The sequence below is a fragment of the Lepidochelys kempii genome, chromosome 7, assembly GCF_965140285.1.
Source record: "Lepidochelys kempii isolate rLepKem1 chromosome 7, rLepKem1.hap1, whole genome shotgun sequence".
Lineage (NCBI taxonomy): Eukaryota > Metazoa > Chordata > Testudines > Cheloniidae > Lepidochelys > Lepidochelys kempii.
In genome coordinates, this window is record NC_136386.1 from 78,157,101 (window position 1) to 78,184,976 (window position 27,876).

The following is a 27,876-nucleotide window of genomic DNA, read 5'->3' on the forward strand; positions in this document are numbered from 1 at the left end:
CACAGCATTATTTCAGCTCTGTGAAGAGCTCAATAACAATCTTTCTGGTCTGGAAAAAAGGAAAGAACATTAAAATAAAGAATGCAGAATAAATAAAAACAAAACAGTACTAGCCGTACATCCACACATACAAAGACAACTTTCATGGTGAGCTCTAAGCAATTATAATAACACAATGTGCTGCATGTTGATTTCACCAGTGAAAAGAATTTCTCTAGTTATTGAAGACTTTCCTGGCAGAGTTTCAGAAAAAAAATTCTGACATTCTCCAAATCTGACTTCTGTGCAATGCAAGTCATGCACATTTTAAACACTGACGAATAATGCTGCCATTCTTCTGTGAACTGTTAACAGCTGTAGAAACTATTATAGCCTGCTTAAAAACATGTCTCTGTAGTCAATAGTCTCCAGACACTTAGCAATACTAAAGCTATTCCTGGGGCTAAACTAGATTTGAAATGTGAATACAAAGTTTGATTTATGTTGGAAATGAAACAACAAACATCTGATCTTTCCCTTTTTTAATAGCTATTCATACAAACATGAGCATCAGCTGCATAACTAGAAAGTGATGTACCAAATGTACTGCAATTAGAAAAAAGGGAGACCACCCACAGGTTCTTTCAAGAAGAAAAGATTTGTCAGGGATTAAAGGTCTCTGGAGACGATGGCTGGTACTGTCATGACTGCCTAGTATTCCACTCTGCCCCATGGAGAGCATGCGTCTCTGTAATGCAAGGTTGCCCAAATCAAATTTTCCAGTAGTGTGAAGAACAGAAAAGTGATCATCAGTTCTACACCATATCATGGAGCTGTGGATTTCTGACTGATCACAGATTCAATGGATAAATCAGACTCATCCAAGGGGAATGCATGAATCTTGTGTAGTGGTGCTGTTCCCCCACACATTGAAGCAAAAGTGGGAGCAAAAGGGATGCTTGGGCTTTCTCTGATGATTCTTGGATAATGACTTGGAAAAGGTGGGAAGAGACCTGGATGGGGCGGCAGGAAGAAGTAAGACGTCTGAAGTTTCTAACACATTCTATCAATTCCCATACTTCATTAAACTAGTACAGAAACAGCATGCAGAGAGTCCAGGCTTGACTCTTCACTCAGGTAAACTCCCGCTGAAGTTCTTTCCTTTCTTCCTGTGTCCATGGCTGACTTCTGAAACTCAAGAAATTAAAATAAAATAATAATAATAATCTTGAATTTCTGAAAGATCTGGGGAAAAAATAATTAGATCTTTACAAGAGTAGTGACATAGCTAACAAATCACAGCTACCATGCTTCCTACAGCAAAAATGCACACAACCCAAAAACCAGTTGGGGCTACAAGGAAAATGAGCACCTGAAGCTCATGGTGACTTTATTATGGGTGCTTAGTAGTTCTGAGTAAACAGGAAGGATGGTCTCATTGATGAGTCACTGAACTGGGATTCTGAGATCTGGGTTAAATTCCCAGCGCTGCTTCAGATTCCCTTCTCAGCCTCTCTATGTCTCATCTCTAAACTGTGGATGATAGTTCCTTTCTTCCACCTATTGTCCCTCTATCTTTTCTGTTTAAATTGGAAGCTCTTCGGAGAAAGAACTCTTACTCTGTGTTTGTGCAGTGCCTACACAATGGGGTCCTGACCTCAGCTGGGGCCTCCAGGTGCTACTATATTGTAAACAAACATTAAGAATGATGAGGCAAATCAGTCCCTTAGAACTGGTGAGCCAAACATAGAGCCCATTCCTGAAGTTGTGCTCACTCAGACAAAACACCTAGCACATTATGACACTAGTAACTGTTAAGTCCAAATCCCTCTGAGGAGGTGGTCCAGCCCAGCCATCCTCCTGTCACATATGAGGTAGCTGTATTTAGCAGAGAGATCTGTCTTAGGCCCTAATTCAGGAAAGTAGTTAATCATGTGCTTAAATCTAACACTAATCAGGAATCTCTTAAGTACATGCTCAGCTGTTTTCCTGACTAGTGATTCTTTCCTGAATCCAGGACATAGCGAGTCCCTATTTTGGAACATCACTTGAGTATTTTAGTTTTAATGTTTTTATCAGCTAATGAACTATGTGTTTTTTAATCTTTCAGGGCTGAAAGACTGATCCTCAAAATGCTCCCAAACAATTATATTGGAAAGTGGCTTCTTCCTACACATTTTTATTCCTCAGCAGCTAATTCTAATTAATTTCTGGAGCTGTGAATCTCTTTTTAACCAGCAGCTGTTAGAGTGATTGTAAGGTCATGTCTAATTTCTGTCTGATTTTGGGAGGCCGCCATGGCTAGGAGAAGTGAGCTGTAGCTCACGAAAGCTTATGCTCAAATAAATTGGTTAGTGTCTAAGGTGCCACAAGTACTCCTTTTCTTTTTGCGAATACAGACTAATACGGCTGTTACTCTGAAAGAATTTATTGTTATTGCTACTGCCAGTCCTAGGTTTTGTTTTGTAAATTAATTTTTTTAAAGCATCACGCTGGAGTTTTCTTAGCAGGTGCAATTTGATTAGTGAATTTCCAATGTGTCTCTTTTTCCCCATATGTGCAAGACACTCCTCAAATTTATCCAGCAGAGCTGCAAGCAGCTGAGTAATCGGTTTGTCTGCCTTCAGGACTGCTTAAATGTTGTCAGGCAGAGCTCTCGATACACATTCCAAGTGCTTGTCTGGGGAAAAAGCTGTGACCTCGTCCCACCCATAGCAAAGTCTGGGCAGGTCCACTGGGAGCCATCAAAATTAACCTTATGCTGCCCCCAGTGAAAGGTTAGGACGGGGATAAACTCTAGCAGAAGGACTGAATATTTATTGAGTGCACCAGCTGACCTCAGGGAAAATCTTGCTCCCTTGATTGCCCCCCATTAAAACTGTGCAGGACCTGCAGTTGTCCAGTGTCGGGAGCTCTGGCTAACACTAACATTGCCGACAGCTGCTCTCATGTGATCAGTAGCTCCCTCAGAACACTGATGACCCATGGATTTGGTGGAACTTCAGGACCCTGAGACAAGACAAGGCAACTATTTCATATATGGCCCCAATTGTAGCACAGACATATTGTAGCTCCTACTCTTTAGAGCAGGGGTGGCCAACCTGGGGCTCCGGAGCCACATGCGGTTCTTCAGAGGTTAATATGCGGCTCCTTGTACAGGCACCGACTCCAGGGCTGGAGCTACAGGTGCCAACTTTCCAGTGTACCGGGGGGCGCTCACTGCTCAACCCCTGGCTCTGCCACAGGCCCTGCCCCCACTCCACCCCTTCCTGCCCCCTCCTCTGAGCCTGCCGTGCCCTCGCTTCTCCCACTTCCCTCCCTCAGAGAGCCTCCTGCACACCACAAAACAGCTGATTGGGAGGTGTGGGGAGGGAGGGGGAGACACTGATCGGCGGGGCTGCCAGTGGGCGGGAGGCGCTGGGAGCGGTGTGGGAGAGCTGACGGGGGGCTGCTGACATATTACTGTGGCTCTTTGGTAATGTACATTGCTAAATTCTGGCTCCTTCTCAGGCTCAGGTTAGCCACCCCTACTTTATAGCATCAAATTCAAGCTCTTACAGCCTGATACAGAGCCCGCTGTGTCAGTGGGAAAAGTTCCACTGACTTCAACAGGCTTTGGATCAGTCATCTACAAGACCATACATAATCCTGCTCTTACCTACATCTTTGCTTTCATTTCCCCCTACTCACACTCCAGCTCCCTCTGCTCTTCCTTTTTACCAGCTGCTCCTTTTGTCTCTGTTTCCCATCCTCAGCTATGTGCCATATATATGACGCTGCCCTCTATGCCCAGAACACTATTCCTGGACCTTATTCAGATCTCACATCACTGAAAATCTGGGATAACATCTCTGTCAATGAAGCTATTTGGATGTAAAATTGAATCTGGTCCTGGTCTTATTTGCCAAGCATCCTCTCTCTCCTCCTATCTCTTCAGGCAACCTCTCCCTGCCTTTTGCTCATAATTAGTAACCACCAGACCCCCAACTCCTTAGCCATTACTGGCTATTTTGTCTTGTGTTTGTCATTCTTGCCTTATCTAGACTGTACATTTTTCAGAGTATGGGGCTTTTTTGTGTTTGTAAATGCTGTGATAAACTACTGTGCTATATAAACTATTGTTGGTAATAACAGAAAGAGATGATTAGATGGAGATTAAAGCACTGACAGCAGAAAAAAAAAAGAACAATATTAACCTGCAGGTTTCTCCCCCAGGATGGTAGGAGTTGTGGCAGACAGAGAGCGAGAGTGAGTGTTTTTTGGGGCGTGGGGGTCACACACTGGTTCTTGCAGCTTTAATGGACACCTGAAAAATAGTGTAGATATTCAGAAACCATAACTACCTTCACATTAGAGATAGATTAAATTACAGAAAAGGCAAGGGAAAAAAAACACAGCAAGCTTAATAGAAGCCTGTTCTGGGGGTTATTTAGTCAATTTCAGTTATGCTTCTGAGTACAACACAAACATAATGCAACATTGCTATTAAAATTCTCAGAGTGTTTGCAAGTGAAAAAGAAACAATCAACTCAACACATTTCCACAGTCATTCATTTGCAATTGGGATGTGGGGTACCAAATAGTCCTAGAGTAATTACAAAATAAAGGCCGACAGTTCCAAACAGTAAACTCTCACAGGTGTTTGGTCCCTTAACACCAACCTGATTTGAAGCTTGAGTGCATGTACAGAATCTGAGCTGTAGTGTGTCAAGTTAAACTAAGTGAGAAAAAAGATCAGTTTGGAGACTTGCAGAGTTTATACCAGGAGGCTGACCTTGGACCAAGTGAATTATTAGCAGTTAAGGACTGAATGTAATACTTATGGTTAAAAAGGGAATATCAGGAAGAGCAAGAGGGGTCCTATGTAAAATAAATAATATGGGATCATATAATTAATGCTGTTATCATAATGCATACGCACCAGGGGCACTGGCATGGGCAATATTCATTCAGTCATTTCCTAATTTGAGAGTGTTTGACTATGCAACCTTTTAATCCTTTTAAATCCTTAACTTTGTATTTCCTAATTTTTCATTGTTTAATTTATAGATGAGAGAAACCTTAACTAGTGTTAAATGTAGCTTTTTGTTTGTGGATTTCCTTAGTTTTTAAAAGAAAGAAAATCTTTTAATATAATAAAACACTTATACATTTGTTGTCTTCAGTGTGTAATTTGTTGCTATTGTTATCTTTGTGAAGTTTCATATTTCACCACTGAGTACCATTTTGACTAATCTATTGAAAGCAATGAAACTATATTCAAACAAAACATGTTGTTCAAAAATGTAACGTCAGTTTTACTGCAACTTCTAAATGACATTTTGTTTTAACTGTGTAAGAGAAAGTGGAGTAGGGACTCACAACTATGATACCTACCTTTAAAAATGGGTATTTAGACAGCTGGAGCCCCCAATTTGTAAGAAGCAGATAAACTATATCCATGAAAAGGAGCTGGAATTTTGTATCTTATTTTTCATATAATCCTTTTGAGGAAAGTAACACACAATGACCCTTTGTACGGTGTTTCTTACCCAGTACAAACCCAGAGGAGCACAGCAGGCGCTTAGCCAAACTCAGCCTGCTTTCCTTATAGTCCCTCCTGTAATCATGTTCTGGGAAGTCAGAGGTAAATCAATTATCAAAGGCAGCCATTGCCAGGGCAACCAGGCCAATAGTGACTCTCCCCAGGTGGGCAAATGAAGTGATGGGAGAGAGTGCGGAGTGGCTGATTATCTCTGATGTCACAATAATACTGCTCAGACAACAGCAGAGGCAGCAAATGTGCACTGTGTAGAAAAATCAGGCTTTTTCAGTGTTCCAGTTTTCCCAAATGTCCTAAAAAACCAACACCACAAAATACACAGTGGAGATCATTCCATACACATATTAATTAGTGACTGAAATTTGGTTCAAATTCCCCATGGCGTGTGTACAAAAATGGGTTCTAAAATAAAGGTGCAACACTGAGTTACAGACCCAGTTAAAAAAAATTGGATGCAATCTGAACTATGGTTTCGCTATACGAGACCATAATGTATCTGTGTAGGTATTCCTACTGTATTCATCACTGTATTAAAGAGTTATGCATATGCACATAAGGTTTATAACACGATCAACACTTCCCAGTCTGACTAACAATATCATATTATTACAGCCCTCTGTCTTCCATGAGCAGACACTACTATTTGTGACAAACTGTCCAATAATTCTGGGAGCAATAATCTCTGAAATCTTATATTGACAATGTTATACATGGTACATCACTCTCAGGAAACAGTCTTTATAAGAAACTTAATTCTAAAATATCTACTTTCCAATGATAAATCTATTAACTAATAATATTTCACATTTTACTGTAAGCCTTAAAAAGAAAATATTAGTTACTAAAATCAAGATACACAAATTATAGCTTAAAACACACTCCACATATCAGAATTAAGGGCTGTTGTGTTTGATGAAATATGTGTTTCTTTATGGTTGATAACAGTAGTGGCCTGGATCCACAGCTGAGGAAGCAGATGGGCAAAGGCTATTCTAAGCCTCCTTTGTATCTCCTTGACTGGCTAAAGGCTGGTGATGGTGGAAAGCAACCTTGGGTTTTCTCTAAGTTACACCCTGCTGCCCACAAGAGATCAGTCCAGCTCTGGTCATCATCAGGGCATAGAGGTGCCTTGGCCACACAATACCCTCTTACCCCAAAAATGCCCCTTGTACTGGATTTCAATGAGTCATTACACCGGCTCCACGCCACTTGAAGACTTCCCTTTACACCATGGAAATCCTCCGGGAGCCAGTTAATCCAACTTTCTGGCTGCTGCGCACTATTGGAATGCACAAGGCAGCTGGAGGAGAATTGAGCTCTGAGTATTTATGTTCATGTTTATTATGTGGATAGTGTAAGATGTCCTTAACTATTCACTTGCCTGCTTACTTGGTGCTTGGATTTAGTAAATTGTATGACAGATGATCGCATCGTTGTCTCTTAGCAACATTAACAAGTTTCTGAAATTATGATTTTGGGTTTTAGAATTTGTACTAAGACCTCTACAGTAATTAGTACCAAAGAGGCAATTCATGAACAGCAAAGAGGTGATTCATCCCCCTCTTTCTCCCTCCACCCCAGTTATGAAGTGATATCATCAGTTTGCATTTCCATAAAAACAGCAGAGGAAAACCACTGTTTCACTGAACAGTATAATTTTGTATGCCACTTCCATGTCCAAACGAAAGTATTAGATCTACAGGGGGTCATTACAAGCTAAAGGGGCAAATTTCCAGTGCTATGGGTAGTACATTGGATCTGCAGCATTCACAGACACTCCAGCTCGGAGAGTATAAAGATATTCTCAAGTATTAATAAGCAGTGGTGGAGAAATCTCAAACATTTCAGCTCTGATTTAGGGGTAAACCCCAAAGTCTGAATACTTACTACAACTGTCTCCACCCAATCAGATTCTCCCTCCCTCACCCCCATCTGTCTAGCCCAATATGATCCACAATTGCTTTTCTCTTTCCCTCCAACTCAGGGGCTGTGGGACACGATTTAAAGTGGGTGGACTGTGGGGTGACTCACCAGAGGCCAGGTCCTGCCCAGATGGGAGACCCTGGAGGAGGAGGGGTTGGAGAGTGAGCCCGCACTGCACTTATCCCACAGCAGTTCCTGTCCCTTATGGCTGGCCTGCTCCAGCCCATTCGCTCTCACCGCCACATGCAGACAGGGCCCTTCCCACATAACATCCTGCTCCTTTCCTGGCCCTGGTGCCACTGGATTGGTTGCCCTGACTGGGCTGTGGCAGGTCAAAAAGTGGTTGGGCCATGCCCTGGGTGACCCCTTCTCGCCCTGGCTCTGCAGCCTACTCTCCCAACTACAATCAGTCGATTATCCCACCATCCTAAGATCAGCTGGACCCATTGCTCAGTGTTGCCCCACTGACACACACCATTTTCCTAGGTCAGCCCTCTCATCTCCCGGATCCACAATAGTGTCCCCTCAGCCCAAAACAAGCCCCCAATCTTCCCCGAAATTGTTGATCACCAGGTTCTCTGGCAGTCTCAACTAGACTCACAGCTGTTACTGTATTCACACTATGTGCGCTCCAGGGCTTCCCTAAGGCAGAAGTGCACAGGATTGTCTTGCATCCCGCTGACATGGGAAATCCCCACAGCACTTAAGATTTGAAAACAGCATTTAATTTAATACCGGAAATTAAATTACCCAAAAGCTAAATAATTATGAGAGACAGACAAAGAGAGAGAAAATTATTAGGTTTCCATGTACACATCAACTGCTCTCTTTGAGGCTGACATTTTGGGTAACAGTTCTTATCAGTTTTTAAAGCTGTATGTAGGTACCCTGTAGTCATTCTGGGTGATGTCAGCCTGTCATCACCCGTGAGCCCTAAGTATACTGCAGTTTGCCATGCCTTGTAATTAATGATCTTCCCTCTGCAAAGCAGACAGCAATATATGTACTGCTGAATAGCTACTGTATCAATGATGACAGGCAGACATTGCCCAGAGTGACTGCGATTTTCTTTCAGTAAAACTTCTTATTCCTTCTTTGTAGCTTTTCCTTGGGTGCCTATTTATCTCTCTGATCCCATGTGCAGAGATGCTAAGGTAATGACATATAATCCTATAGGTTCATCTATTTGCACAACTCATGCCTAGTTCACACACTTTCCCTACCAGCCCTCATGCCGACACAATATCTTATGTCAGCATTGTTAGTGTTAAAACACACAAGGGAAAATAACCCTGCCCTTCCCCATGGCTGCCAGTGCCTGGTCTGTCACCAGAGGTGGCGAGGGGCAGGATTTGGGGAAACCTCACAAGAACGTCTGCTCCGCCCGTGCTCCACCAACTTCTGCAAGGACACCCTGCATAACTCTGAGCACCAGGGCCTGGGAGATAGACAGAGCCAAGGCAGGGGTGGGCCAGGAGAGGAACGGAAGCAGGGGCTGATGGATCTGCTGCTACACAAATCCAGTGGCCACTATCCCAAAACTCATGAAGCACAAGAGCAGGTGGTGTAAAGGTAGGTTTAATCTACCTCTTCACCCATTGCTCCTGAGCTGAGCTAAGATCTGGCCCATTTAGTGAAACTATTAATTTTATATTTGGCATCTAGATTTCTTGATGATCGGTGCTTTAGAAATACACAGATCAGATTGACGAACAATGGATCTAGAACTGGTGTTTTAGATGTTTCTGATATCTCAGTGTGTGTCATCTGGTGCCAGACACAGGGAATTAGAACTTCTCATGAGAACTGTCCATGTTATCAATTTCACCTACTGAAGCAAGTTTAGCCACTAAGCTATCCTTTCAGTTCAATACCTGACTACAGACCCAAAGAAAAGTCAGTAATTATTATTTGTATTACAGTAGCTCCCAGTGACCTGGTTGTGCTAGGTGCTGTACAAACACATGGTAAGAGACAGAGCCCGTGACCCAAAAAGCTTATAATCTAAAAAGACAAGACTACCAAAGGGTAGGAAACTATTCTCCTCAAACACTCATTTGGGGAACTGAGACACAGGCTGATTAAGTGACTTGCAAAAGTCACACAGGAAGTCTCTGTAGCAGAACCAGGAACTGAAGCCAGATCTCCTGAATTCCAGTGCAGTATCTTAACCACAAGATCATCCTTCCCCCTCATCCTGGTCATAACTACCTCTATATATTGTATGTGATCAAAAAGGAACTCAGTCACAAGTGTAAAGTGAAACTGAACCTTACTCTGGCTACAATATATATGTTCTCTCAATAAAAAGCTAAGAGCCTGAATTGTCACAAAAAGCAAAGGAGGACTTGTGGCACCTTAGAGACTAACACATTTTTTAGTCTCTAAGGTGCCCCAAGTTCTCCTTTTCTTTTTGTGGATACAGACTAACACGGCTGCTACTATGAAACCTGAATTGTCACACACTCACGTCCATTTAATACCAGTGTAACTCGGTTGACTTCAACAGAGTTATTCCTGATGTACACTTTGAGAGGGTGCTGTTAGTATCTATAAATTGAGCCCTTTGGAAGCCAGCAGCCTGGTCACTTAGAACACTCAGGGCACTGGGTTTTGTTAGAGCAGGAGGGACTCAGGTAGTTTGGGTTTGGAAGAGGTGAAGGGATAACTTGTACCTCCAGGGAGCCTGATGAGCTAATGGAGGTAATTAGCTCACCAGCTGGATAGCCCTGAGAAGACAGCAAGCAGTATAAAAGGCCACATAACTGCTCCTATGTGGTGACGTACCTAGAGCATAAATCACAATGACACTTGATGAAGGTTCTACTGTGTATACTGATTAACTCACTCGGACGGCTTATCCGGGTTTCCAGAAGCTGAAGGGGGAACCCGTTCACATACACAAATATACATGAGAGGAAAATCAGATCCATAGCTTGGTTTAGAAAAAAGATAGTTATGTCTCAAGTTGATAAACATAGGTCTTGCAAGTAGGCAAAATTCACAGAGAATATTTCATCCTGATGAAACAACTGTCCAGTACTTTTGCTCAAGTTATTTCTATTATCTAATGCTGATAATGCTAGTTAGGCCTGGGTAGTATCAACCATAACACCTGTTTTTAAAAGAAAATTGTAAAAGTTTTTGTTCAGATATTATTGCCTTATATTTTCTTCCCAAATCCTTCCCTCTTGTTGAACACCCGATGCTTTCCTGTTACATACAGTAATAGATGACTGTTCCAGTTTGTACAAATTATATTCTATGGAGGATACTATAATGTCAATTACACAGAAAAGTGCATTGTTCAGTTATTCCACATAACCTGAAACCTCAGCTCACACAGAAGCAGAACCCTAAAAGCCACAGACTACTGTTTTATATGTGCACTTTCCAATGGGGCCACTAGGATTGGTGCTTCTGGCTCAAGGACAGAACATGCTCTGCACATTTTCAAACATACCCTGTCAGTTTGGACTTGCATATCTGTGCAGGCAAAAATCTGGATCTGTCTGCACTAACATCATTTTGTCTAACTACTAGTTTTGCATGTAAAAATTCTGTTTGCAAAAGTAGAAAATATCTTTGTCAAACTGTGGAAAGAAGTTTTAGAGGTTGAAAGCATTTTGAAAATTTGACCTTAAGTGCCAAATTCACTCTTGTGTAACTTCCCTGTCCCCAAATTATTTAAGCCAGGGATGAATAAATTTCTAATGTCCTCCAAACGGATCATCCATTTTCTTCTGTGGTGATGGTCAAAATATGTTATGGGAAAAGATGGTCATAAAGGAATAGAGTTATGAAGGAATTATGGAATAGAAACTCTATTATGAAGGAATAGAGTTTAATATAGCTAGGCTTCCAATGAAATTTTCAGCTTCTTCCCATAAATACTAAAGAATTCTATAATTTTTGTTACATTAAAATATGTTTGTGACATAAATGAGCAATTTTTTCTTTTAGTCAACTCCCTTTTCCCTTTCTGGTTACAACTCATCCCCGTTGCAGTTAAACATCACTAGAATTCACACAAATTCAGACTGATATTAGATAATGGATACAAAAGCAAAATAATTAATCAAACATTTTTATATGAAAAAATAAAAAATCCAGATTACAAAGTAGGTAACAATCTGAGGCTGCTCTAACTCACAACTGGACCCTGGCCAGACTAGAGAATATGTACCAAACGACCTGTATTAACACCAATAAAACATTAAATTCACCTTTTATAAATCACACATATATATAAAAGCTGATTTCAGTCCCAATACACACAGGCCAAGAAGGAACTATTATCAATGGATTGGATTCTGATCTCATTTGCCCTGGTTTAAATAAAGAGCAATCCCACTGAAGTCAACAAAGATACTTTGGATCTACACCAGAGCAATGAGAGCAAAATCTGGTCCAGTAATTTTTTCACCAAAATAAATAGTGTTGGCAGTTACTGGTTCTGTGAGTAACAAGTGTGGACTGAAGGGTTTGCTTGCTGATTTATATGCTGCCAGCTCCACTCACTTTTGTTATAACTCTTGCAAACAGAGTTCCACTGTATCCCTCCAAGGCCTTCATTTAAAATGGATCCTGTTTCAGCAGCAGACCAAAACAGGTTACTTATCCCCATTAGTTCATTTTTCTAACAAGCAGCACTCCGACTAGGGAAGACAGAACAAAAGAGAAATGTGTTCAAACCAGTATTTACACACAACAAAATGAAAAGAATCCAATAGCAGACAAACATAATGTACCAAATATGTCCTAGTATTAAAAACAAAGAAGAGAATCCCTTTCTTCAGTCCTCCCAGTGCTAATAGATAGAGGCTTGTGTAATAAATAACCTGGTCTCTCCAGCAATTACTCTGTCCTCAAAACTTCAAGCCACGTTTTCTCCAAGATATTTACCTCAGTAGCGCTCATAGGATCTGGGGGATTCACAGATCTCTAATACTTTCTTCAGAGCTCACTCTCTGAGCTAAAAGCAAAATCCACCTTTAGCTCTAGCAACTGGCCAATTTAACCTGCCACCCACCAGCTCCCAATTCTAGAACTCAAAGGCATATATGAATGCAAGCGAAGAGTTTCCATGGCAACTCCCAATGTCACCTCTGTATATATTACTGTCAGTGGACACGGACCCCAGTCATATGACAGGAATATTAACCTCTGTGATATTGGCCCAAGTCAAGTGATTGATGACAGAAAATAAAGATGAGTCTCTAACCAGCACTCCTGTGTGTCACTCATTTATTACAAATGTAATGACCTAGTGAGTGTAGCATTCATTACTGGGCACTGTGTTACCCTCCATATCAACATCCAGCCAGTAGAGGGTTCCTCTAATCCTCAGTGTCCAGGAAAAGAAAAGGTGTCCCGAGAGAGCTGACAGCTAGGTGAGAGCAAGAACAGCAGACTGCAGGTTGCCGCAGCAGCATGAGAGCTAAAGGGCTAAGAAAGCACAGCAGGAGAATCCAGGTCAGTGGCCTGCAGGCAGGAGGCCAGCATGAGACAGGTTCCAAGAGACAAAACTCTTGCCTTGAGACCCCAGGATTGAGCTGCCCACAGGGGCTGGGTTAGGAACAATTGTTTTGGTCATTGATTGTAACTGCGCATAGGGTATGTGTGCCTTTTATTTCTGGCAGCCCTAAGAGAGCAACCCCCTTACAGAAAAAAAAATGGTGCAACTGTTTAAGGGAACCCAGCGAGAGCTACGGCAGGTAGAGCTGAGTACTTGAAGTACCTACAGTGCTGGCCTCCACACTCATGATGCACCCAGTGTGCTGGCAGACTAACGGCCCACAACGCTCACAGCAATCCCCTGCAGTGGGATCAGTTGCAGAACTTCCAGTGTCACATTCTGTATTGCCTTGCACCTTATGTAGTTGTATTTACACCTGCACAAAAGGAGGGTAAAATTTGACCGTTCTGATTTAGCAGCATTTTACACTGTATAACGTCAACTAGGCAAATGACTCTACACAGCGCAAGGCAGTAGAGAATCCAGACCCTTGAATGCTGTAGAGTACCAGCTCTCCTACAAAGGGCCCAATTGTACCATTCTTACACCAAGTAATAACTGATTTTCAGAGAAAAACTTGCCACCTTGCAATGCAGTGCTTCCTGAAGAGAATTCATACATCTTTCTACTAGAATTTGTGCCGTTATTTTCCCTAAACAGGAGATTCTGGTTCCTAAGAGGCATATTTTCAAAGCTTTAAGTGAGAGATGTATGTACCAACTACAGTACAAATGTGGTCATGATACTCTGGGACATGGGATAAATGAGGCCCAGGGCCTGATTCGCTTCTACTGTCAATCACAAGTACCTCAAATGAAGTCCGTGGAGTTTCACTAGTGTGACTCTGGTGTGAGTAAGGAGAATCTGATCACTATTTTTAAAGCAGGGAATTCTCACTTGAATAAAGGAATAGGATAATACCTTTATTTAAATCCTACAACTACTAGGTGACACAGCAGAAGCAATGGTAGCCCTGCACTTAAACTTTTCATAAACCAAGAATAAATGTAAAAACCTACAGGCCTGATCCTATGCCATTGAAATCCATTGCAAAACTCCCGTTGACGTCAACGGGAGTAGAATCATGACCTACAGTAACACAAATGTATTTCTATATTGCAGGTCTCTGAAAGCAAGCAAAGTACTGTATACGCTCTCTTCCTGACATGAGTGTTAATGGGAGTAACATACATGGACTGTGAGACAAATATAAAAGTCAGACTGTAAATGTTGGCAGTTGATGACAATTAAGAAGCAAATCCCAGTGAGTGAACAATGGCTCCTTTCCTTGGACACTGAGAGCAAAATCTTGTCCAGTCATTTGAAGGTGAGATGTGGGGGAGAGGGCAGAGAGCTGCTTTTCCCCCAGCTCACTCACGGAGCAATGCTTTCTTATTAGCATCTGATTCTGCACCATCAAAGCCAACTGGAGTTTGCCCATTGATTTTAATGGGTGCAAGATTGGGAAGTAGGTGAGGGACCCACCAAATAAAGCTGCTGAATGAAATTGTCAGATCTAAGGAGGCCTGGCTTAGAAACCTGCAGATGTGGCCAGCCTCTCAGCCCATTTGTAGGTCTGCTGTTCACAGATCTCATGCTGCTTCTTCCTTTTCGAAGCAGCGGTTAGCACCACTGCGGAACACATTGTACTCAGACAGCCTCACCGACCCATCCTACCTCCACAGCCTGAATAAACCCCGATGCTAAAAAGGTGTCATTACTGTACATATATCACCAGGATTTGCGTTAAGAGCTTTTGTACATAAAATCTATTTATGTAAATGACTCCTCTACATTACATTACTTTTGAATGCATCTATGTAAACTCAGTATCATCTGGTTTAAACGCAGCCAGCGATAAAGAGACACAAGGGAAAAATCAAAAGCCGACATAGTACTTTTTTTTTTTTATTATTAATTGTGTCTTTACTACTGGCAATTAAAAGACTAAAAAAGTGTGTCTCATTATTATGGTGTGCAGTACATTGCAAGACGATCCAACTTAATTAGATGAATTCCCATTTGTTTCTGATTACATTCTTCAAAAACGAGTATCTGGACACATTCCTGTTGATATTTTTTTATTTAGATGATTATGCAGTAGTAAGGAAAGAGGAGAATATAGCTTTTTATGGCCTCAAGATTCATGCAAGTTTCTCTAATTTTGATAGTTTCCGAACTCCCTGACTGTATCTGAACACCCAGTAAAATGAATGTCAACTAAAGGAACACTTTACTAACTCCATGGATGCATGCCACAGGTTTAGGCTGCAAGATTCAAAATGAAACTTACTCAATGTTCACAGATCTTGGAAGAACTAATATATCCTTAACTAAGCATCCAAACCTCTGACTAGATACATATCTGCTCCCGGCTGTATCTTCGGGGCCGTGTACGTTTCATAGCAAATTTCTTTCCATATTTTCCTAGCATTTGTTATTATGGCTTTCCCAGGTCACAGGACTTTTAGTGTTTGCCAGAGAAAACCTCTGCATTAGTTCTGTTCTGCTCTGATTTCAACAGAACATGGATTCCTCATCAGGGTGATATATTGATATTAACTGTGTGAGATTAAAATCCACTAAATATCGAGTTTCTGGATGTGCAGACATCCATTTCACACAAAATAGAAGCATTTCTTTAACTTCATTTTAGATTTTTACTGTGCTGTAACAAGCTAACCATGTTGGGCCTGATTTTCAAAAGAAATCAGCTCCCATACAGGCACCGAAGTAAGGGCCAGATTTTCAAGGATGCTCAGCTCTCAGCAGCTCCCACTGTGACACTTGCAGACAAATTTTCAAAAGAAATAAGGACCCAATGCGCTGAGCACTCTTGAAAACATGGTTTATTTTGGTGCCTAAATGCGATCTGAGCTCTTTTGAAAATATAGCCCACGGGGACTGACCCTGCAACCTTTACTCATGAAAGCAGCCCTTACTCATGTGAGAAGTCCTGTTGAAATAAAGGTCCACTAAGTTACAGGGATACTCACGTGAGTAAAGATTAGACAGTCTTTTCCCAGGAAGTAGTTCTTGGGCATATAATGGCAGTGCTGTGAAAGATTGTTGAACTACAGAGTTGAGTTCATCTTTACAGCAGTGATGGGGGCAAAGCGACTCCTATTTCTAGAAGTCCTCTGAAATATCTTGTTGAACAATGCAACAATATTCTCCAGGCCCCAAGTTTTATATCTAAACACCTCATATTTATGATCACCTATGTAATCTGCCCATCTTTAACTAAAAAAGGACACTGAGCAACCCTTTGAAAGTGACAGCACTTCAACTAAAAGTTCTTTCCCTAAAGAAAGAGGGGTATTTCCCCCCCTTTCTCTCACATGTTTTCTCTATTCATTGTCTCATTCAGATAAGGCATTACCTCGTAAAGCTTAGGCATCAAATTGTGTCAGCACTGGTGGACAGACACCACACCCGCTGTTATGGCTGGAGACCTTCTTCCTGCAAGCAGAACACCTCCAGGACCTATGAGGCAGGTGCAGCAATGGCTAAATACTTTCCAAGGAGCATGCCCTTCCCTGGACAGTCACAGTGCAGAAGGTGGGGCAGGACCTCAATTGCCTTATTGTATATCACAGGAATCGAACACTGTTCTCTGATGTAATCAGAGATACTACTCCTGATTCTGATCTGACTTTCTCCAGTGAAATCAATGGATCCAAGCTTATCTGAGATCACAATGGGACCCATTCTCTCTCTTAACTCATGCACTGAGGACCATCCAGCTGCACTCACCTTCCTCCTCTCAATCATAACTCCTGCTGTAGGCTGTTCAGTAACAAGCTGTCAACATAGCTCTCACTACTGATGTGTTTTATATAGAAGTTAGTTGCGCCTTTAATTCAGAGGTCACAACAAATGATGAGCATAACAAAGTGTGAATGATGTGGCTAATGATATGCAGGATGTATATCAGTGAGGCAGTGGAAGAGGCGTGTGGGAATCTTGATATATATGTAAAATCTGTCTGAAGTCTGATTTATGAACCAAATTCATGTCTTTTGATTTCAGTGCAGTTAGATCAGGGATAAATATGTCCCCTGGTTAATTTTCTCTGTGTTTCCAGTGTGATGTACATTTTCCTAAAAATAACTGATTCATAGATTCATAGATATTAAGGTCAGAAGGGACCATTATGATCATCTAGTCTGACCTCCTGCACAACGCAGGCCACAGAATCTCACCCACCCACTCCTGCGAAAAACCTCTCACCTATGTCTGAGCTATTGAAGTCCTCAAATCATGATTTAAAGACTTCAAGGAGCAGAGAATCCTCCAGCAAGTGACCTGTGCCCCATGCTACAGAGGAAGGCGAAAAACCTCCAGGGCCTCTGCCAATCTGCCCTGGAGGAAAACTCCTTCCCGACCTCAAATATGGCGATCAGCTAAACCCTGAGAATATGGGCAAGATTCAGCAGCCAGATAACTGACTTTCTTTTATTCTGATATACAGATTGGGTGAGGTAATATCTTTTATTGGACCAACTTCTGTTGGTGAGCGAGACAAGCTTTCCAGCTACAAAGAGCTGTTTTTCTTCTCTGTAAGCTGCTACTGGAGAGACAGCAAATATTATGGAAATGTTGTTGGCTCTCTCTCTTTTTAGTCTTGATCTCCTAATCTGAAGCATAGTTGGCTAGTGTTCATAGTAATCCATTCAACTGGTGGTTGCTATTTTTAAAAAGTTGTGTTGCCTTACAAATTCATTGACAGTAATATTGCTAAAAAAGCTCAGCTTTCTAAACAGATATCACTTTGCTGTGTATAAACACAGATCTGCAATCCTCAACAATGTGAAAAATTGTCTAATTTAAATTATTTATCCAATGATTTAATATCTTGTGAGATGATCCAATGTTGCTGACATTTCATTAACCATAGCTAACAACTGATATTATTCATGGTCATTAATCTACCTGACCATTACCCATATCTATAACTTCTATGACCTGATTACACCCTTAGCAGTTAATCAGTGTCAGAACAAGTTAACAGGAACTGGGAAGGTGGTCCTAGAAAACAGTAGCAGTCAGTGAGTGATGCTTTAGGAACACAGGGGAAGTTCTAGAAGAAGGTGGCAGTTTGGAAAAGAGAATTTGAGAGAGAAAAACTGGCCGTCTTTGGGACGGCCTTTTTGAAGAAATAGAGGAGGAATGGCAGAAAGAGGATGGGAAAATGCAGAAAAAGGACGATGACAGCCATAAAAGCATGCACTGCACGTCTAAGCACGATCTAGGTCTCATGGAGGAAGAACAGAGCAGGAAACCAAGACTGGTGCCTGAGTCTGACGTGACCCACACTGGTTTTACAGATCCTGGCCATCACACTGACAATGCAAAGCAGCCTTAAGTGCCCTGGGCATTCCATAAAAGTAGGCTTCAAAGTCTCTCTTTTCCCCCCACATTCAAGGTGGGTGAGGACAGGTGAAGAAATCAGCTTTGAAGCAGAAAGTGGGATTTGTTTATTCCATTGGTTTAGCTGAATGGCTTGATTTTGTTATGGGTTTGACGTTTATATTAATGTTCTGAAAATGTGTATGTGATATATTTTATTTGATGTACATGCACATTCCAATAAACTATTGGAAAGGCACTGCATGGCTTTGTTAGAAACTGAAATAAATATATAAATAAAAATATTAAGCATCAAAAGGTGGTCAATTGTAGAAAGTAAAATTTATCATCAATATGGCCTGGGAATCCAATACAACTGCTGCTACAAAGATGAGGCATTATAAAATGGTAACAATAATAAACTAATATTAAATAATAATAATAATAATATACACTTCTATAGCGTCTTTCATCCAAAGAGCTCACAGAAATTTACAAACATCACTTAAGGTTCACAACCTCTCTGTAAAGTAGGTGTGACCCAATGACCACTTGATGCCAAATTAATTTGGCAGAGGACACAGAAGGTGCATAGGGTTTTACAAGGATTCCATGGGTTGGATATTTGCACAATAGTTCACGAAAAGGGGGCATGCCAGGTCTCTACCAAGAGCCAAGATCCCATTGGTCATCATAAACATTATGAAATGTAGGCATAGATAATATTTAAGAAGTAATGTATCTATATTGAAAATTATGGTCTTAAGGTCTTGGAGTTAAGGCAGGTCACCAGGAGGTGACATACCTCTGAAATGTTCCTTTCAGGCAGAAGGTAACTGACACCCATCTCCCTGTCTGGCCATTTGTGTACTGTGTGCCTCACACTACATGCCTATTTGTATACGCAGCCAGGTGTGGACTGAGTGAATGTGAAATCTACAAGAAGAAATCTACAGGAACAAACAAACAACCAGGGGGTGTCCTGTATATGAATAAAGACAAAGGACATGTCTGCTGTTTCTTGGAGTGCAATAAGACACAATGAATTCTTCACTTAGAAGGCAAACCGACAGCGAGTTTGTCTCAGGAAAGGAGAATCACAGCCAGCCTGACCGAAAAGCGCTGCAAGAATTTTGGGTGAGCAACTTTCTACAAGCCATGAGAGTACCTGGTTAATTAAGTATAGGCTCCACAATGCATACTTCTACTTGCTACACTTGATTCTCTATGCTCTGTTAAATAAACTGAGGCTTGATTTCACTATAAATAGATCTAAGTGCTGTGTGTAAAGCAGAGCAGTGATCTGAGGCGCAAGTGGTAAGCTGAGGTGTATTGTTTCATTGGAAGAAGTGAATCTGTGAATACTGTGAGCATCCAGTGGACCAGGGGCTGGACACTCCAGACGTTCAAAGGGCTTGAGGGTTGGAATGTGCCCATCACTAACCTGTGGAGTGACAGCAGGGCCTGCGAGACCTAGAGGGAAGTGCTTGTGTTGCCTGTGGACAGTGGAGTTGCGGAGCTGACCTATGGCAGACACAGGACAAGGCTTCCTTGATTTAAGGGCAGGGGTAGCAAGGTGCCTCACAGCCTTAGGTACCCCTGAGAAGCATCACAGTAGGCAAGTATTATACACAGGTTTACAGACTGATAAAGTGAGGTACAGAAAAGTTAAATCAGTAGCAGAGCTGAGATTAGAACCCAGGGGTCCTGGATGTCTGTGCTAACCAATTCCTTCCTTATACCAGACACATTACGCAGACTTCTAAAATGACCCTACGAACTTGGCATCTCTACTCCAGTGAAACTGTTTCACCTGGCCACACACAATAGGAACTGGTGGGTAGAAGAATAAGCATTCAAGCAATTATCTATGAGCATAACATGTGATCGCTGAGAGCGTAAATGTCCAAACAAATGTTTGTCCTGAGTTAGCATGTCTATGACTGAAAGGATCTGTCATTAATACTGTGCTCTTGGTTGGAGTAACTTCTAATAATAATTGCTTTTACACCTCCATAATTGTTTGGTCCTGCAGAATAGAGCTGAGTAGGAGGGGGGCTTCAGTATGGCACGTACCGACCCTTTTGGCTTCTAGCAGAGTTCCATATGCCAACCAACTTTCTGATGAATGGATTGTCTGCTTGCTAAACCACATACTATGAATACAGACAGAAAGGATCCAGCGCCTCTAATGCCTGCCATCACGCATCTCCTAAACACAAAGAAAGAAAGATGACTGTTCATGGGCTGTAGGCACTCTGGCGGATATTTAAACTCACCATCCATAACAGCAATTCAAGCACCAACAAACTAGTGACCACTTTTCCCCCTCCCCAACAACAAAACAACCTATCAGTAAATTCATAAGTAAAACATCCCATCTCGATTCCCACGAAGCACTCAACTTCAGTTGAAATCCCAAAGCCCACCAAACTCAGATTCCTCAGCCCACCCCAGAGCCTAATTCAGAAAAAAGGGCTTTGCAACATGACCTGTAAGACATGAGCAAACTCCAAAGTCGAGCAGCCTTCTGCAGAATATCCTGTCAGCAGCTCCTTCTCTTCTAAATGGAAAGATGTGGAATATGCCCACCTGATCTCCATCCAGTGCCTCAAACAGCACTTACTTGACATTGGAGAGAAGAGGAACATGTTCAAAACTCACTCACATTATCTGGTTAAGAAACACCTTGGAATCAGAGTACTTCTAAACTTTAGGTGAGATACTGTGAATAAAAAAATACACTTTAAAATCTCTCACACCCTAGACGTGAAGGACAGACGAGAAAGGAGAGGGGAGGGCAAATGCTGCTAGTTACGAAAAAGGAAGCTGTCAGAACATTAACTAAGAAAGTAAAGGATTTAATATCTCATTAACTTTGGGCAAGTATTTTTAGCTATATAATAAACTGAATTACTCAAGGAAAAATAAAATTGTGGTTTTGATGGAATTTTTTAACACAATGATTTGTGTGCACACAACAGTATCTTACCTTTCTTGGTCATTGCAAGCCTGCAATACTTGGCCTTCAGACTTGTACCTAACTTTACACCATGCACAATGCAATACCCCAGGCAGGACAGATATCATATAACTTATTGCTAAAATCATATCTCATTGTGTAAGTGTATCATTCCCCCACAAAACATGTTGTTCATTTTTAAATTAAATAGTTGAATTTGACAAGCTGTATCCACTGGGTTCTTATTCAATGTAATAATGACTCTTAAAAACAAACTTCGTATTTGTGGATAATCTAAGCACCATACCGAGATCTACAGACACTCTTTCCCCAACCTATATATTATATAATTTTTTTAACATTAACTTTCATAAAATTTTTACCATTCAGCCAATCTTTGCAGCAAATCAAAATCAGCTTGTCTTCTTTATTATATTCTAAACATAAAAATAATCTTTTTTTTTTAAGTTCAAAAGCATTCAAAGAACTTTACAATATTCTCTAGGCAGAAGATATATTCTCCTGTGCACGTGTAATGCTAAGAAGGTAATAAAACAAATATTAGTGTAAATGTGTTCACTGAAAACACATATACTTTCTGCCTGTTATCAAGTTGTACCTGTTTTACAACAGTTTGTGAGACTGTCCCACTTCTGTACCACCATGCCATGACTGGGTAAAAGGATTGCCACTCATCCCCATTCGACAATATTCAGAATCTTCAAAGGTCATCATTTGGAATCGATGCTCTTGATGATTAGCTTCTGTTAATGACAGGCAAACAATTTAACCAATCAGACATAAAAAAGAGGGTAGCGACACCCATGAAGAGAAAAGAAAGAAAAAATGTTGCAGTTGCCAGCTAGCTGTACTAAGCAGACAATCAGATTCTCTAAAAGAAGACAAACTGTGTTAGATTTTTTAAAAAGCAACAAACCTGAAGTTCTTAGCAATAAAGCTTATAGAATAAAATAGTTTAGTTATAACAAAGGAATAGGGACTAATAATAATATCTGCTTAGTGGTTTGCAGAATCACAGCAATTTGCAAACATTAAATGACATATCAACTTTAAGTCATTAAATTTCAAAAATGAAATAAAAAGTAGTTTCAGGGACTGCACCCTCTCCTAAGCCCTTTGCCAATTTTTTCTAGATTTACAATTACATTTTCTTATGTTTAAAAAGAATACTCTCCCCCATTGTTTTGAGAAAGAACGACATAAACAAAAGGGGGAAGTAACTAAGGGACCAGTCCTGCAAAAACTTATTCACCTGAATAATTGTTTTAAAATGTATCAAGTTTTCATCTGCATATTTGTTTGGACTCTTGATCCTACATTGTGATCCACAAAGGGAGTCTGCTATTAGAAAAACTGATCACAATGCAGGACTGGTGACAGACTATGCAGAGGAAACAGTGCAAGTGACTGTACATAAAGTGTTGTGCATTGCACAGAGTACATAAACTGAAAAGAGAGAATATTTGTTCTGTTGTATCTTTTATTTGTAGTCAATTTAGGTGTTACCTATAACAACATCAGGTAAAAAAAAGTTCAGACATATGTGATTTTTAAGTTGTTGTCGTCTCTTTAATGAAGTAGGCCCTGATCTTATAAGTAACTGCACAAGAAGATCTCTGACTTGAAGTCAATAGGACTCTGCACAGGTACAGTTGCACACAAGAATTTGCAAGATTGAGAATTTAAGCCTCATAACACCACTGTGAAATAGATAGATAAATACTGTTTCCCCATTTTATAGATAGTAAAACTGAGAAAAACAGTTTACTGCCAAAAGTTTTAAATAAAGATCCCTAATTTTGGGTGCCTATCTTGAGATATTTAGGGCCTGAACAATAAAAATCAGGCCTTTGGGTGTCTCAAATATTAAGCATTTGAAAAAAATGCCGAATTCCTAACTGGGAGAACAGAGAGCTGCTCACAGAAAAACACAGCTTTAGTAAGAGCATGTATATGTATATACAGTATTGTAAATATTTATGCATGTCCAATAATCCCTGACTTTGCCATCACCTGACTGAAAGAACAGGTCCAGGCATTGCAACTGTAGGATTGTAGAGCTCCCGGGGCTATTGAAAAAAATTGAACCACGTCTCTCCTCCTGAGTTTTTGAAGTTATTTATGTCTGCATATGTTTCAGGCTGCAACACATCAAGAGAAAGGGCGTACCGCGCACGCAGCCAGCTTTAGAGCTTTTCTTCACGGTGGAACCTTTGCTGTGCTGTGCAGCACGTGTCCTGCTCTGCACCCCCAGCCCTGCCGTGTCCCGATTGCAACAGCAGGGAACACAGGCGGCCGCACCCCCGGCTAAGCGCTTGCATCGCCCGTTCTTTCAGCGCTTCAGTGCCTTCTAGGCCCTTGAGGACCATGAGCGCCACAGCCCTCTTTCCGCAGCAGGAAACGCACCGCCCCAGTCCCCTGGGAGATGTAGTTTTCTCTTCCACCCTGAAAGCCTCCATACCTGGCAGTGCCTATGTCTGCGAACGCGGGCAGCTCAGCAGGGCCAGGCAGTTCCCAGCCTCCAGCCCCCGGCCTAGCCCAGCGTTGCCCCTCCGGCAGGGACAGGATTGGGTACTGGGCAGAGCCTACTGGGCGGGGGGAGACTACAAGCCCCAGGATGCAAGGGGCCGTGCGCGCCGGCGCAGAGGGGCGCGCCCTGCCCTGCCCTGGAGCGCGGCGGAGAGCAGTGGCCGGGCGGGCAGTGCCGAGCGTGATTACCTAGGCGGGACCATGCCTCGGGACAACATGGCCTCCTTGATCCAGCGGGTAGCCAAACAGGCCCGCATCACCTTCCGGGGCCCGGCGCCGGGGCCCGGCTTCGGCGAGAACCTGCACCGGCTGCAGCAGCTGCTGAATGAGGTGCAGGCCGAGGACCTGCACCTCGCCCCGCGGGGCCCGGCGGCCGTGCCGGGGGCGGGCTGCTCGCGGGCCGGGGCCGGGGCCGGGGCGGTGCCGCCGGTGAGCTACATGCACATCTGCGAGACGGAGAGCTTCAGCATGGGCGTGTTCCTGCTGCGGAGCGAGGCCTGCATCCCGCTGCACGACCACCCGGGCATGAACGGCATGCTCAAGGTGCTCTACGGCAGCCTGCGCATCGCCTGCCTGGACCCGCTGCCCCCCGCCGCGCCGCCCGGCGCCCGCCGCCGCGCCCTGCTCCGCTCGCGCCAGCTCTACACGCCCGCCTCGCCGCCCTGCCTGCTCTCGCCGCACGCCGACAACCTGCACCAGATCGACGCCGTGGACGGGCCCGCCGCCTTCCTCGACATCCTGGCGCCCCCCTACGACCCCGAGAACGGCCGGGACTGCCACTACTACCGCCTGCTGGAGGCGCCGGCCGGCCCCGCCGCCGATCCCCACGCCCTGCCCCGGGAGGTGTGGCTGCTGGAGACCCCGCAGGCGGCGGATTTCTGGTGCGGCGGAGAGCCCTACCCCGGGCCCAAGGTCTCCCCTTGAAGCCGGCGCGGCCCCCCTCGGGGCGAGGCTGCGCCAGAGCCCTCTGAGGGCGGACCGTCCCCCCCGTCCCCCTTCTTCCCCTGCAGGGATCGTGTGGGGCCCGCTGGAGTAGGGGGCCCGCCCTCCTCCTCCTCCTCCTCCTCCGCTAGCGGAAGGTCAAAGAGCCGCCAGCAGCGGGACTGGAGGATCTGGCTTGTGCCGTGGCTCACTCGAGATGTCGCAGCGGCTACATTCGCTGTACAAAAGCCATAGCTACGATTCCCTTCCCAGCCGCCTTTGAAGTAATGCTAGTCACTACAGCAGGCCCAGCTCCTAGTCTCGGGGTGCGGAAAGCCACTCCCCAGCCCTCCCCGGATGCTTTGGGAGAGTATTTGTGTGCACGTCTTGGGCTGTCCTTTTCTTGGTTCAGAGCATCAGTTCTGACAATGAAGCATCCATCTGCTGGTGCCATGGGCTGCACTCTTCTAGGGTACTGCTTCTCTACCAATGGATAATTGCAGTAGAAACAACTTTTTATACACACACTCTGCCCCAGAGGAGCTGATTGCTGCTAAACTAAGGGTGGAAAAATCTTTTGTGTGTTTCTGCCAATGATGCACACAGGAGAGCAGTTTCTGGGGCAGATTAGGTACCACTTCCCTGTCCAAATCATCAGAAAGACAGCAGCCAATTAACTCTCACACAGGGAACCCAAATCATAACCCTGAGTGATTTGGTGTGCTTGATCAGGGCAGTTATACAGACTTTATGGTGGCTGAGCATCTACTCCTCCTGGCTAACAAGAATAGCAATATCCAGCCAGAACTACTGCTGTTAATGACATAGACTGTATTTGCAGGAAAGCTACAAAACTAAGACCTCTCTGTGCTTACTGCCAAGCTTTTTGAGTTGAGGGCACTAAACAATCAAGTGGTTTTTTTTTCTCCTTTTGACTGATGTGAAGACATGGAAGAGTAGCGCTGTTTAAACTTCCACACAACTGAATGTTAAAGTAAATACCAGTATTCTGTCTAACCACTTAGGGCCACTGTTTAGTTTGACACCCCTCTTTTATCCCCCCTCCTTCCTAAAGTTAAGAGAATAAATGTAATAAGAAACACTTCACTCTTCAATAAGGCACGTTTGTAAGTGCTCTGAAAACTCATGAGGTGGTATTTCCAGCCTGTCTAGTCCCACTGACAGTGTCTCCTCAAACCCAGCTTGTGGGTAGGAATAGGGAGTCTGTCCCCACAACCCAAGGTAATAAACAAATGGGGAATCTTCCATGTTTGTTGGGGATTGTCCCTGAAATGAGCGTCAAGAAGATCTATATGGAACTAGCAAGACACGGAACAACTCTTGGGCCAGGAAATGCTCCTAGAGTTAACACTAGCCATTTCTAGGGTTACAGTTAATTATAAATTAAGGTTTGTCACATTATAAAGGGACACTGTCAGATAAACTACTTTAAACTTTTCTTAAGTTACATAAAACATAAAATTAAAACTGAAAACTTGGAAAATTCTTTGTTTATGTTTATACATTTCTTTAATTAATGAAAATAGAATAGTCAACTTCTAATCAATTTCACTTTAAAACGCTCAGCCAGCCATGTGTTAGGTGGAAACACTGCACAGAATTTGTTGTTGTTGTTTTAAAACTTCATTGCTATTTAAATGTTTTGTGGGAATTATTCTAGTAGTCTTAGAGCTGTATATAAATAAACATAATCCTCTAAATTTGGGACTAGATTTGACCTGAGGCCATCCCTTGAAAGTGAGGCCTACATTTTGATACATAACAGAACATTACAGGCTTTATAAGCCTTGTTTTCCCTCTTTATACTATTTATAAAAATTGCTTTTTCTTAAGGTTTTCATAAACATAGTGTAAAGAAAACAGTGAATTTTACTTTGCTTTGGTGTAAGCAATCTTGAGGTTTAATTTGCCTATGGTAGAGGGTATGACCCTTCTAACAATGGAGGTACTTTTTCTATTAGTGAAATATTCTGTTTATATGACAGGGAAAGATTTTATGTGCCTGCATATCTTAATACACACTTTATACCAGAGACCCAAACTTGGGTAGCCTTGACTCTCCTCGTCTTGTAGTAGTGACTTGAACAGAAAAAATATTGACTTAACCACTTCATAATTGATACACCAACCTGTTCTGGAAGTTTTCCCTTGACTATTTCTTCTTTGCTTTGTGCATTTTAAAAGCAGATTTGTTTTTCCTGCATAGTTGCTTGTGTGTGAGTTTTAAAATAATCATTTTGTGGCTCTGTGTTTAACAATACTTCAAGGAGCTTGTTCTTGCCTGCAGAAGATTGGATATAAAGTACACACACTACATTTTCAAATCTCAGTTTTCTGAAAAATGGAAGAAGTTATTTCATGCAGTTTGCATTTATTTTTTGGTACTTCAAAGTGCCTGATTTCTACAGCTGCCATACCTGCTTCTCCTGGAATTCCACTACAGCTCAGCTTTAAATAAATAATTATGCAGTGAGATCACATGTTCTCTATTATATTTAGTTGTAATGCAGTTCTTTAATATCTGAGTCTAATTCTCTGTCTGTAACACTAATGAAGACCTTTTTTTTTCAGAATTCCTTATGGAAAACAGCGTGTAGGATGCAAGCAGCTCTACTGGAAATACAAACTGCTCCAAAGAGAATTTTTATTTAACCTGTTTTAGTCTTTCTACTCTCTCTCTTTGCTGTCAGTTTTACACCATATGTAAAAACTAGTCAGGATGTTTAATGGGATGTGACTTTAATGCATCTTTAATGGTAGTGGTCCCTTACATTGCAGGATGTTCTGACAACAATTACAGAAGAATCTTTAATAAAGTGGAGCTAAAAGGACCAGTATCAAAACAAGTTCTACTACAAGGAGAAAACAAACTAAGATGCATTAAAGAAAAGCCTTTTTGTTTAACAGTTTTTGCTTGAACTTTCATATACTTAATCATTAGAATTTACTATCTTTAAACAAAAGGCTCAAGTCTGTATTGCTGTTCTTTCCCACTGCAGCCTGAGTATTGTGTTTTCATAACAGGAAAATTAGTGCTGTTGATGAACTATAGAATAAATACAGGATATTTCACAGTTGGCCTCTGATTATTTTCCCTTCTAAGTGTAA

General features: G+C 42.3%; 1 protein-coding gene and 1 long non-coding RNA gene across 8 annotated transcripts; one reads left to right on the top strand and one right to left on the bottom strand.

Moving 5' to 3' along the window:
- Window positions 1-504: 504 nt before the first annotated feature.
- Window positions 505-24,772, bottom strand: LOC140914779 (uncharacterized). 7 transcript variants are annotated; one of them, XR_012159987.2, is made up of 7 exons: window positions 23,759-24,771; window positions 21,896-22,040; window positions 20,807-20,939; window positions 20,391-20,526; window positions 11,966-12,102; window positions 4,176-4,285; window positions 505-1,167 (listed from the first exon to the last, which is right to left on the bottom strand). It is a non-coding gene; the product is annotated as an uncharacterized LOC140914779 (long non-coding RNA). The 7 variants fall into 7 exon arrangements; XR_012159989.1 differs by having other exon boundaries at window positions 20,391-20,935; window positions 23,759-24,772; XR_012159988.2 differs by having other exon boundaries at window positions 505-1,173; window positions 20,391-20,939.
- Window positions 23,944-27,842, top strand: ADO (2-aminoethanethiol dioxygenase). Its single transcript, XM_073353431.1, has 2 exons — window positions 23,944-25,741; window positions 27,340-27,842. Exon 1 carries the CDS (start codon window positions 24,028-24,030, stop codon window positions 24,748-24,750), a length of 723 nt encoding a protein of 240 aa, XP_073209532.1. The 5' UTR covers window positions 23,944-24,027; the 3' UTR covers window positions 24,751-25,741; window positions 27,340-27,842.
- Window positions 27,843-27,876: the final 34 nt, after the last annotated feature.